Source organism: Sparus aurata, chromosome 17, assembly GCF_900880675.1.
Source record: "Sparus aurata chromosome 17, fSpaAur1.1, whole genome shotgun sequence".
Classification (NCBI taxonomy): Eukaryota; Metazoa; Chordata; class Actinopteri; order Spariformes; family Sparidae; genus Sparus; species Sparus aurata.
This window is the reverse complement of record NC_044203.1, coordinates 13,518,447-13,531,583: the sequence shown is the minus strand read 5'-3', so window position 1 is coordinate 13,531,583 and position 13,137 is coordinate 13,518,447. Positions and strand designations below refer to the sequence as shown.

The window sequence follows — 13,137 nt, the reverse complement described above, 5'->3', positions numbered from 1 at the left end:
GAGGCTGACTGCTCTGAAAACTCCTTTAACCCTTCATACAGCGTGTGTTACTGTGACAATCCACATGATGGCACTCTTCAAGTGATCAGCTTTATTATTCGATATGACAGAAATCTTTATTCACAAACAGGAGTCAACTGAATCTCCTTTTACTCAAAACACATTTGCTGCTTAATTACCTAAGATTAAATCTTAAATCAGAATTTGTAATTTCCAATATATATGAGGTAATAATACAAACTATAATAATACACATGGAAATAAGGTCCCCACGACACTAGCCGTTTGTAGACAGAGCAGCAAGCCGCCAATTTGCCCGTCCTTTTGGCGGCTCGGTCCACGGTTTTAGACAGAGGTCTGCTTTGGTCCGCCGATTTGCCACCTCGGAGGGTACACATATTTCCGCCTCGCCTGCTATCTAAATCCGAGGCGTCAATGTGCCGGCCTCTGCGTAAGATGGGCGGAGGTGTCGATGACCTGCACTATTGTGCGACCCACAGCCGAGGAGTTTTGAAACCAAGAAACAGCTGATCACAGCAGTCAGTCCATCACTTCATCCACGGACATTAAGATGAGTAACTTGACAGCCGCTGAGATCTTGGAGATGCTAACCTCTCCTCGGTCTCTGTAGCTGTCTTCATTGTCCGCCTGTTAAGGTAGCAGCAAGTTAGGAACGGTCGCTACTTTCAAATTAAAAGCCCCCCCGCTAAGAACCCAGCTCTTATTTTGAAGTCATATTCGTTGTCACCGTTCACAGCCCAACTTCGAGCTTCATGTCACGTCACATGTTTACGCCTACCTCAGAGGCGGCTTTTGGAAAAGGAGGAATATTACGCCTCCGTTTTAGAAAGACACATTGCCGCCCTTACCCTGGAGCAAATGTGCTGCCTTTTCTATCTAAAAAGGGCTACTGTTTGAAGCTAGAAAGGTGGCAGGGTCCGCCAAGTAAAACAGGTTGAAATTGTGTTGGTCTTTAAGGTCAGTTTGTTTATTCAGTTTATTCAGTCAGAGAATTTGTTGAGGCATAAAAAATCTGTCAATTAAGATCTTTTTCTTCTGATTAAAATGTCCTCCCTAAAACTACATAGTGCGCCTTTAATAACCCCTAACTTTTGTTGAAGAACTACATGTACATTTGAGGGATGTGTGCGTTGGCACACCAGGTGGCATCAGATTTACATTTTCAGCTGAAATGTCTCAGCATTTTACATTAAACAGCCTGAGGCAGGCATGCCTCATTAGATTTTGTCACTGCAGTTTGGATGAAAGACAGTTTCTTATTGTAATAGTAGTTGTGTTGTTCTATCATCTTCCTTTAGTGTTTGTTTATCACATTCTGTACCATTGAGTCAACATTCACGATATATGCTTGTGGGACCAGTGCATGTTTTACAGGCGCCTGTTTGAAGCTAACCTGTATGCTGTTTGTGAAGGTGGAGCCTTGCGTCCCTCCAGGAAGCAGCTTACCTGTGTCAAAGCTTTTCTCCTCAGGTGTGCAGTGGACAGACTATGAATCAGGGGTAAGTATACTTTCTTTAAGATTTATATTTTATGGTGTGTTTGATTGTGTTTGAATTTGGAGCAGTGTTTGGTGAAACTCTATAAATCTATCTGCATGCTTTTGACCATAGATGATTGGAATCATTGACTGTACAGTATGTATAATTAGGAATAAAAGATTATCGCTCTTGAACAGAAATAATTTGTCAGAAGTGTCCAACAGACACACTGAAGAATAATAACTCTAGACACATTTCATTCATCAACTTTCTACCGTTGTTGCTTGTGTACCAAACAAGGAAGGAACCTATAAAAAAAGAATTGGTACTAAACTCCAGCTGCAGTGGACCTGCTCGGCTCCACCACTGTAAACAAATAGGTTACAGATAAACTTCTTGGTGTAACAGTCACATGCTTACAGGTGTAGTCAGGTGGAACCATTTAAAATAAATAAATAAAAGTGAATTTGAGTTGGATTGTGTGTGTTCAACGTGTGGATGATACCTGCGGCTCTGTTTGACTGCTGGAGAACAGCTGGGGCTCTGTTATTATATTCACATGAGACATGCCACTTCACCTACTGTTTGTTAATCTCATACTCTACTCTTTTCTACATTTTTCTACTCTTCTCTACTCTACTCTACTCTACTCTACTCTACTCTTCTCTACTCTTCTCTACTCCACTATTCTCTACTCGACTCTACTCTACTCTATACTTCTACACTATTCAGAACAAACTGCAGTAGACTACCAGTTACTGCACCACATATAGCCTGCAGCAATTACCACTTGTAATCTATTTATTGTAATTTGATCAAGAAAAAATTTCAAATTATTTTTAGGTTCCAACTTCTTGATTTGAAAATGCTTTTGTTTGTAATATAATATAAAATAATATAATATAATATAATATAATATAATATAATATAATATCATTTATTAACTTAAAAAACATTCTTATCAGAACTGAAAAGAAAATAATTCAAATCTAAGATAAACATTTCCTCTAGTGCTGAAAAGTGATCAAAGTTCAAACTGCACCTTTACGGACATTAAATTTTATGAAATTTGACTCAGCAACAAGCTCAATTTAGAATGACTTTACAACAATGATATAAACATAGATGTAAGCAGCGGCCAGTGGAGACGCAGCTGATATTCACTATTCTTCTAGAGCATGCACAGGATGTTTGAGAGGAGACAGTACATGAGTTTTCAGTACATGTGTTGATCAATGATTGATGCGTTCAGCTCCTCTTCCTCTACAGATGAAGCTGGAACACCTTTGGGAACCTATGTGAACATAGTCGCAGCTGTAAAGGTAACATGATTGCTCTGAGAAGATGCAACAGACTCTGAAAAAGAGAAGCATTTAAAATGTTGAAGAGATTCATATACAAGTGAAAGTGATATCATCCCCAAGAAAGGCAGTGGTGAGACAAAATATGTTAGTTCTCTCAGCAGTTTGTTTTGTTTGAAAGAAGGTGTGGGCTCTGCTATGGATCAATGTGAGGACAGAGAGGACAGGGTCCCTTCTTCTGAAACCAATCTGTGTGGTGAACATGGCAGCCAGACAACAGCTCAGAGGTGAGATGAGAACTCTAACTGTTCATGACTAAAATCACTTTATCGACATAATTCAAACTCAAAGCTCACTGTGGGTGTTCTATTGAAGCCCCGAGCAGCAGCCCACACCAGACTCCCCTAGACCTGAGTCTGAAAGCAGTCGTGTGTCCATGAAGGACGATGCATCCGTGGAGTGTCCTCTTGCTTTTAAACGATCTGTTGATAAAAGGTAGAATTTCAAATTGACAAAAAGCCATTTGTGACACAATGTTAGTTTCTTTTTGTGTTAAAAGACAGAACATATTTTTCATCAGTTTTTATCCAGCATGCACATTTATCTGAGCTGTTTTTGTTTTAGAGTCCAGCAGCAGAGACCAGACTCTGATGAACTAAGTTGTCTGTCCTTAAAGAGCGAACAGTCAATGGAAGATTTCATCGATTTTAAAGGACGACCTCCATCTGCTGATCAGATGTAAGCTGTACTGTAAATGAAAATAAGAGTCAGGTTATGCAAGAAATTAACAAGTTTCTATGACAGCCTGTCCGACCACACCTAAAATGAGAGTGTGTCAGCGGTTACAGAGAAGGTGGAGACATAATACTATTCAAACATTGAGATAACAGAACACATTTTAAATTGTTTGAAAATAAAGAAAACAAAGCAAGTTCTACATTCAGCAAAAAATGAAATGCAAGACTTTTGCTTTTGCACCAATTGTGTCCTAAAAGATTGAAAATATTCTTCATTAGGTCCAGCATGCACATTTATCTGAGCTGTTTTTGTGTCAGGGTCCAGCAGCAGAGACCAGAGCACATTCTACACTCAGCAAAAGTGCAACTCTTTTGTTTTTGCCCCCATTTCCACAGTAAAAGATCTGACACTTTTTCCCTGCACACAAAATGAAAATTTATATCAAAGGTGTGGCAAAAAAGATGCTGATAAAACAGCATGTTTGCACAGTTGTGACTAGTACAGTTTTATCACACAACACAATGCCACAGATATCGCTTTTAAGGTTGGGGCTGATCATGTGTATACATACAGTAGTTGTGTGACGAATGGCTACAGAAAGCTGAGATACAAGTTCATAATGTGCCAACTTTCTAACCTCCACAAGGTTATATCAATCACTGTGTGAGTTGGGTGTGAAGTGTGTGAGTGTCAGTTTCAAAAGTTCTAGAAAAGATCTGAAACAAACCCCCTAATCTCAATTCGATATGGTGTTTAGACACTGTTTATCCATCTCAGGAACAGGTCTGATGCTGTGTACAGACACCTTAAAGCAACGTTACGTAGAAATGTTGCTTTGCATTTGGGTCCTTTCCAGTGGCGGCTTGCCAATAGGGGCGCTAGGGCACCGTGCCACCTGTCCCTGATGAAGAAGAATCATAAAGTCCTTCAGACTTTATATTTTTAAATGAGCAACCTAACGATTATACAGTTAGTGATTATGTTTATTGTGTATAATCTGCAATTAGAATGGAGATTAAAAAAGTGCTACCTTGTGTAAAGTTACTGACAGGCGACATGTTTCTGTCCCCAGGCGCAAAAATCTTTGGCCATAGCTCTTTAGACCAATTTTAAGGACTTTGCAAGTGAAAAGGCATGAACAAGCTAAGCTTGATGAGGGCTACACGATAGGGATCGGAAGACAAAAAAACCAGGCGCATCTTGTCTAAAATAATTGACTGTGTAAAGTTCTGTGGTGCGTTTGAGCTAGCCCTGCGTGGCCATGATGAAAATGTACCTGTCCTCAGAAAATCCGGGCATTTTAAGAGGACAGGTGGATTTTGTAGCTTCACTATTTGCAGCAGTACAAGAACATATGCGGAGAGCTGCTGTGTTTAAAGGAACATGTAAGACAGCACAGAATGAACTAACTCCTTGATTGCATGTTCTCAGTTTTGAGAGAGCACATTATTGAAGAAATCAGGAGTGCTGATTTTGTTTACGTCATTTTACTAATTTTTCAAACTAAAATGTCAAACATTTGCTTTCCAGCTTCTTGAATGTCATGTTATGCTTTGTACTCACGTACCTGACAATCTGGGAGCTGCAAGTACAACCAGTACTGTGAAGAACTTAAAACATGCACCTGATTCACTGTTCATATACAAATATCACATTATTGACCTTTTCCTTGTGTTTGTCTCTATGTGTAAAGACTTAATGTGAGCTAATTCTTCATAATTTCTCTATAGAGTTGGCCAGGAGAGCTCAGAGATACCCAGTGGTCAGTCTGCCGAGCAGTTTAAAACACACCTGGACACCATATTTATGGTTTGTAAATGTTAAACACCTACTTCTACACCTATCCTGTTTACAATAATCCCGATGCAGTATAATGATTGGTTACATGATATTAATTTCAGCTGCTGGAGGAAAACATTGTCACTTTTTTGAAGAACGAGCTCAAGGTTATGAAGACGGTTCTGAGTCTAGATTACCTAGAATGCTTAGAGAGTCAGAGGGAAGTTGAGGAAGTGTTGGACGGTGAGGAGGAAGAGCAGAGGCGAAGCAACAAAGGGGCATTTCTGAAGATCGCACTGCACTTCCTGAGAAAGATGAAAGAGGAGGAGCTGGCTGAATGTCTCCAGAGCAGTAAGAGGATTTCTCTTAAGATTTAACATACTGATATATGGGACATTTACTAATGTTTCAAGAGATAGAAGAGAATATATTCATATAGTCATTCTTTAGTTAGACTTATTTCCTTTTTTGTCTTTTTATACAGGAACCTTTGCTCCAGTTTGTCAACGTGAAATTAAATCCAACCTGAAGACAAAGTTCCAATGTGTGTTTGAAGGGATTGCGAAAGCAGGAAACCCAGCCTTTCTGAATCAGATCTACACAGAGCTCTACATCACAGAGGGAGGGACTGGAGAGGTAAATGATGAACACGAGGTCAGACAGATTGAAACAGCATCCAGGAAACCAGATAGACCAGAAACAGTAATCAGACATGAAAACATCTTTAAACCTTTACCTGGAAGAGACGAACCAATCAGAACCGTGATGACAAAGGGAGTGGCTGGCATCGGGAAAACAGTCTTAACACAGAAGTTCACTCTGGACTGGGCTGAAGACAAAGCCAACAAAGACATACAGTTCACATTTCCATTAACTTTCAGAGAGCTGAATGTGCTGAAAGATAAAAAGTTTAGCTTAGTGGAACTTATCCATTACTTCTTTCCTGAAGCCAAAGAAGCAGGAATCTGCGGGTTCAAAGACTTCCAAGTTGTGTTCATCTTTGACGGTCTGGATGAGTGTCGACTTCCTCTGGACTTCCACAACACTGAGATTCTGAATGATGTTACAAAGTCCACCTCAGTGGATGTTCTGCTGACAAACCTCATCAAGGGGAAACTGCTTCCCTCAGCTCACCTCTGGATAACCACACGACCCGCTGCAGCCAATCAAATTCCTCCTCAGTGTGTTGACATGGTGACAGAGGTCCGAGGGTTCACTGACCCACAGAAGGAGGAGTACTTCAAGAAGAGATTCAGAGACACGAAGCAGGCCAGCAGAATCATCTCCCACATCAAGACATCACGAAGTCTCCACATCATGTGCCACATCCCAGTCTTCTGCTGGATCACTGCTACAGTTCTGGAGGATATGTTGAAAACCAAAGATGGAGGGGAGCTTCCCAAGACCCTGACTGAGATGTACATCCACTTTATGGTGGTTCAGTCAAAACTGAAGAACATCAAGTATGATGGAGGAACTGAGACAGATCCACATTGGACTCTAGAAAGCAGGGAGGTGATCGAGTCTCTTGGAAAACTTGCTTTTGAGCAGCTGCAGAAAGGCAACTTGATCTTCTATGAATCAGACCTGACAGAGTGTGGCATTGATATCAGAGCAGCATCAGTCTACTCAGGAGTATTCACTCAGATCTTTATAGAGGAGAGAGGACTGTACCAGGACAAGGTGTACTGCTTTGTCCATCTGACTGTTCAGGAGTTTCTGGCTGCTCTTCATGTCCATGTGACATTCATCAACTCTGGTGTCAACCTAATGTCAGAAGAACAACCAACCTCACAGAGCTCTGAGACAAGAAGAGATGTATGTCCAGAGATGTACTTCTACCAGAGTGCTGTGAACAAGGCCTTAGAGAGTCCAAATGGACACTTGGATTTGTTCCTCCGCTTCCTCCTGGGCCTGTCACTGCAGACCAATCAGACCCTCCTACGAGGGGAGATGTCACATGCAGAAGGTCGCTCTCAGTCAAATCAAGCAACAACCCAGTACCTCAAGAACAAGCTCAATGAGGATCTATCTCCAGAAAAAAGTATCAATGTCTTCCACTGTCTGAATGAACTGAATGATCATTCTCTAGTGGGAGAGATCCAAAAGTACCTGAGATCAGAAAGTTTCTTCGGATTGAATTTCACTCCTGCTCAGTGGTCAGCTCTAGTCTTCATCTTGCTGTCATCAAAAAAAGATCTAAATGTGTTTGAACTGAAGAAATACTCCGCTTCAGAGGAGGCCCTTCAGAGGCTGTTGCCTGTGGTCAAAGCCTCCAACAAAGCTCTGTAAGTACAGAGATCATTGGATTTATTTTTCATAGTTAAACTGTCTGTTTTATTTTTAAACAGGGCAAGAAAAAAAATCAGTACTTTTACTTTTTTTTTTACTGTATCTTCAGACTGATTGGCTGTAACCTCTCAGAGAGAAGCTGTGAAGTCTTGTCCTCAGTTCTCAGCTCAAAGTCTTCTAGTCTGAGAAAACTGGACCTGAGCCACAACAGCTTGCTGGATTCAGGAGTTAAGCTACTGTCTTCTGGACTGAATAGTCCATGCTGTACATTGAAAACTCTCAGGTCCGAACAGGTTACAATTTATCTTTAATTATTTCAGCCATTTCTCTGAACTAGCCTCTCTCATGTCAACATTTCTGAGTTGTACAGTTTTTTCCCCATCAGGATCTTAAATTCAACAGTAAAGATCTTTCAATTTCCCTAAAGGTGTTTTTCTTTCCTATTCAGCTCTATTTTCTGTGCATCAGATATGAAACTCATTTTGCTTGGATGTTATGTTTTTGAGATTAATGCATGTTATTTCCCCTAAAGACATAATTATCATGGTTTGGTGACGACAATCGTATGGACTCACAAGCAAGACTCAACACAGAGTTAGGCAAAATAAAAGTCTTTACTGAGAAAAGGTTCCGTGCACAGGAGGTCAGTCAGCAAACTTCAAACAAATCTGGCACGGGTTAGGTAGAGACAAGGTCCAGGCAAAAAACAGGCAGGAGTCACAAATCAGGAATATTTCAAAACACTAGGAACAAAGGCTGGGATGCTATGCATGGAGAAAAAAGACAAACTGGCAACGGACAGGGGAACACAGGGACTATATATACACACACACAGGGGGAACAGGTGAAAGTAATCAGGGTGGGAGAAGACAATCAAGGTAGAGGACGAACCCACAAGGACAGGGAGAAGGGATCTGAAACAAGAGGAAAGGTAAATACAACAAAATAAGACAGGGAAAAAACTATAAAATCGAGCGAGTCATAACAGTAGTAAACAGTCACATCTCCAACTTCTTTGGAGAGATTTTAGCCAGTGCCGAGGATGGATGAAATATCATGAAATGTTCTTACAGATTGCAGTATTACATGTCAGCAATAACACATTCCTATTCATATTCTTGTTCTTTGTATCATCAGACTGAGTGGCTGTAACCTCTCTGAGACAAGCTGTAAAGCTCTGTCCTCAGTTCTGAGCTCCCAGTCCTGTAGTCTTAAAGAGCTGGACCTGAGTAACAACAACCTGCACGATTCAGGAGTCAAGCTGCTGTCTCTTGGACTGAAGAGTCAACACTGTACACTGAAAATTCTCAGGTCGGGAATCATCAACCTCTTATGAGTCCATTTGAATCTACTTGTTCAGCAATTATCAGAAAGGAATCAGCTTTTCCAGCCAGAATCAAATGTCTGTCAGAAGTTCAACTTCAAGTTATCTAGGAGGAAATTGGCTGCTGGGAGTCAGTTGCCTCAGCTAGATGGGGCACCTAATGAGCAGGTCCCATTTAAATGAATGGGGTTTATGTAGAAACACAGTTTTCAAGACACCTAAATGAGTAATATATAGTAATGAGCTCAATTCCATTGTTTGTTTAGCCTTACCAGCACCCTCAGATTATGTAATGTGTGTTGGTGTTGTGTGTTTGCAGGTTGTCAGGTTGTCTGATCGCAGAGGAAGGCTGTGCTTCTCTGGTCTTAGCTCTTAGCTCAAACCCATCTCATCTGAGAGAGCTGGACCTGAGTTACAATCATCCAGGAGACTCAGGAGTGAAGCTGCTATTTGCTCGAATAAAGGATCCACACTGGAGACTGGACACTCTCAGGTATGCTCCTCTGTCAGACAGTCAGTCTAATAGAGTAGGAAGGGGTGGAAACTGTCTCTGTCTCACTAGCTGTGTTTACTTGGACAATATTTCTTCAATCTGATTAAAATCATTCTGATTAGAAATTCCAACTTAACTGTTGGATGCTAAAAACAAGGAATCTGTTTACATGCCCCACACATTCAATCAAAGACAACTTTTTTGTGCAAAGCATCTAATTTGCAGGAAATATATCAGAAAAAGAAAGACATAATGTGATATCTGAATTAGAATTCTCCAAAAGGCACCAACACCACATTTACGACTGAGAGATCAAGTTCAGTGACTGCACTTAGCTGAGGTGAAGCTGAGCTGCCAGCTGGTGGATACCTGTCACTGACTACCACTGAGCTAAAAATCCACTCCCATACAGTCATCACGAAAGGATAAATTAGCAACAACATCTGATGCAGGTTTAAGCATTTGATTTACTGAGATTTACTGGAGGAAACTGAATCCGACATTATGATTGTCCATATAATACTGACTTACCCCTTACAGGGTGGAGCCCAGTGGAGTCCAATGGTTGAGACCAGGTCTGAGAAAGTGTGAGTATGTTTTTAATTTGATTCATGAAATAAAAGCAAAACATTCAACCAGCTTCAACCTGTCACATCACTCGTCCAAATGTATATTTATACCAGCACGTATATTATGTCTTTTTTTCTCCATCAGATTCCTGTGAGATCACATTTGACACAAACACAGTAAACAGAAGGATCACACTGTCTGACAACAACAGAAAGGTGACACATGTGGAGGAGGATCAGTCGTATGCTGATCATCCAGACAGATTTGACCAGTGGCCTCAGGTGCTGAGCAGAAATGGTCTGACTGGTCGTTGTTACTGGGAAGTTGAGTGGAGAGGACTGGTTTATATATCTGTGACTTACCGAGGAATCAGTAGGAGAGGAAACAGTGATAACTGCTGGTTTGGAAGGAACGATCAATCCTGGAGTCTGACCTGCTCTAATGGTCGTTACTCTGTCTGGCATAACAACAAAGGCACATCCATCACCTCCTCGCCCCCCTTGTCGTTGTCGTCATTGTCGTCGTCTACATCGTCCTTCTCTGTCTCGAACAGAGTAGCAGTGTATGTGGACTGTCCTGCTGGGACTCTGTCTTTCTACAGAGTCTTCTCTGACACACTGATCCACCTCCACACCTTCAACACCACATTCACTGAAGCTCTTTATCCTGGGTTTGGGTTCAGGTTTGGCGCCTGGTCTGACTCTTCAGTGTCTCTACTCTCTGTAGGGGGAGCATCCTCCTGTTAGAGAAGAATTCTCACTGCTGACCAGATAGTTCACTCTGTAGAGGATCACAAACATCTGATGTAAGTTTGTAACCTGATGTCTCAGTGGTTGTAAATGCAGTTGAAGGTGTGACATTGCCAGACACCTGCCCTCTTAATTGTTTTGTGTGCCCTGTTTGGCGCAGCCTAAAGTTTAATTGCCAGAGATCATGACCCAAACCTACTGTAATTTCCGGACTATAAGCCACTACTTTTTTCCCACGCTTTGAACCATGCGGCCTATACAATGATGCAGCTATTCTATAGATATTTACGGGATAACAGCCTCCAGGGGGCATTCTAGCAGGAAGCGCAAGAGCAAGACAGACAGGTGGAAGAGATAATGCGCCAAGGAAGATGCTAGTTTGATTGTGTTTTGAACAGTCATTTTGCGCATCATGCACACACCCTCATCATGGAAAACACACGAAGAAATGCATATGAAGCAGCTTTTAAGTTAAAGGCAAACGATCTGGCTGTCGAAGAAGGAAATAGAGCTGCTGCACATAAGCTTGGCTTCAATGAATTGATGAGGAGAGACGTTGGAGACGGCAGCGTGAAAAACTACACTGACTCATGGCAAATAGATGACAAAAGCTTTCAGAGGTAATTAAAGCAGATGGCCCGAACTTGAAAACGTTCTTGAAGACTGGGTGAACACACAGAGAGCAGACGTGGACATGGGCTTATAGACAAGTTCGGCCTATATATGTATGTGCTTCTTATAGTCAGGTGCGCTCAATAGTCCAGAATTTACAGTATTCTTACCCCTTTCCCTGGATGGGTGGGGGTGCCAACAATAAGGTCAGCCAGGGCTGACAGTCTCAAATGAACTTCAACATAGAACAGTAGATCCACTACAATCTACAATAATAAACTGCACCCAACCTTCCTTTTTACATACAATTTCGCTCTTGAGCTCTCCTGGTGGTGCTGTAGTAGCTTAATAATGTGCAGGAATAAATACACAAAAAAATGTCATCACGAGAGGAGCTGAGTTTAAATAATAATAAAATGATATCAGGTTTTCTTGTATGCTCAAATATTGCCTAGGGATTGCCTCTTCACATTATAAGGGCATCTTCTAGGACACGTTTTTATTTGATCTGAAGTTCTCCACAGGTTAATATGGGCTTGATATCTGGACTATTTTGTTTGGATCAGGCTCCTCCATGTGCAATGTGGGCCGACAGGTAGACATGTTCTATTATACAAAAATATAACAGAAATTGTGAGAAACAAAACTGTCTATTTACATGTAAAGTGTTTTTCTGTCTTTTCATTGATAATCTATGTAAGTCTGTAAATCACTGGACATATTCATAATTCACAACCCAAGACATATCTCTAATGCAGTGTTTGATTACTGATTGTACAGACATAAACAATGTTGTGTGAAAGCTCCATTTCAATTGTCTTCTCTCAGCTTGTCTCTGCGTGATTTAAAAGCAAAGTTATGTGACAAGAAATAAAGCATGCTTGGTGTGTTCACTGATGAAGTGACTGACTCTATTCCTTTCCTCATTTCAGTGTAGCTTCACTGTACATGAACACATTAAACTGCGGTGTTAGAAATAAATGGAAAAATGATCTGATCTACTTTTAACAGAGCACTGTGACTTTACAACAGCAAATGTTAACAGCCACTTTAAAATGATCAAGTTGACTGTGTATCACGCTGCTGAAAGAGTTTCCTATAGTTACTATTTAATGTTCACTGTATAGACTTATAGATTTGGGACACACTCTGGTGCTGGGGACATCCTCACACTGCACATCACGTAACGATGCCATGAACAATTGAAATGAAAAAATGTAACTTAACTAACGATTCATACCAAATTATTTACCATTGACATAAACAGAGAAGGATAGTGTAAAGGAGCGAGGGAGGGCAGGGAAAGAGGAGGATGAAGGTGCAAAGAAATGATGGTGATCAGCTCCCTCTAGTGGCCCAGAGTGAGTCACTGCAGCAGCACTCTCCATTCAACAGTGTTCATAATACTATAATACACACAACAGCAACAGCTGTTTAATTCAGGAAGAAACGACAAACCACTGAGCAGAGCTGACATAATGTAACATTTAAAAAGTCCACACACATCAGGACAGAATGATCTCATACTGTATATATGTCATGTGTATGATTTCATAAATATTGAAAGCAGCCTGTGTTCTGTGCCACGGAGGGTGTCAAATCACCCTCCATGGTGAGTAGCACTCATTATTTAAATATCTCAGCCCCATCCTCAAATTCAGGACAAACAGCTGTTTTCACCCCTAATAGTATATCAGTGACAAACTATCAGTAACTCATTCACATGTGACAGATTCCTGACTTTGTTTAAATGCGTCATCCATTTTTACTGCTGGGCAGA

General features: G+C 41.0%; 1 protein-coding gene across 1 annotated transcript; it reads left to right on the top strand.

Moving 5' to 3' along the window:
* The first annotated feature begins 1,452 nt into the window (after positions 1-1,452).
* On the top strand, positions 1,453-12,250 carry LOC115568027 (NLR family CARD domain-containing protein 3-like). Its single transcript, XM_030395064.1, has 12 exons — positions 1,453-1,520; positions 2,769-3,087; positions 3,176-3,295; positions 3,425-3,538; positions 5,269-5,347; positions 5,440-5,668; positions 5,802-7,605; positions 7,719-7,892; positions 8,747-8,920; positions 9,253-9,426; positions 9,967-10,013; positions 10,141-12,250. Exons 2-12 carry the CDS (start codon positions 2,999-3,001, stop codon positions 10,740-10,742), a joined length of 3,606 nt encoding a protein of 1,201 aa, XP_030250924.1. The 5' UTR covers positions 1,453-1,520; positions 2,769-2,998; the 3' UTR covers positions 10,743-12,250.
* Positions 12,251-13,137: the final 887 nt, after the last annotated feature.

Bases quoted from the DNA above. Each gene is read 5' to 3' on its own strand.
- LOC115568027 (XM_030395064.1), top strand. From the start codon at position 2,999: ATGGATCAATGTGAGGACAGAGAGGACAGGGTCCCTTCTTCTGAAACC. The intron at 5,348-5,439 runs GTTTGTAAATGT...TATTAATTTCAG, and splicing joins ACCTGGACACCATATTTATG to CTGCTGGAGGAAAACATTGT. The intron at 10,014-10,140 runs GTGAGTATGTTT...TTTCTCCATCAG, and splicing joins GAGACCAGGTCTGAGAAAGT to ATTCCTGTGAGATCACATTT.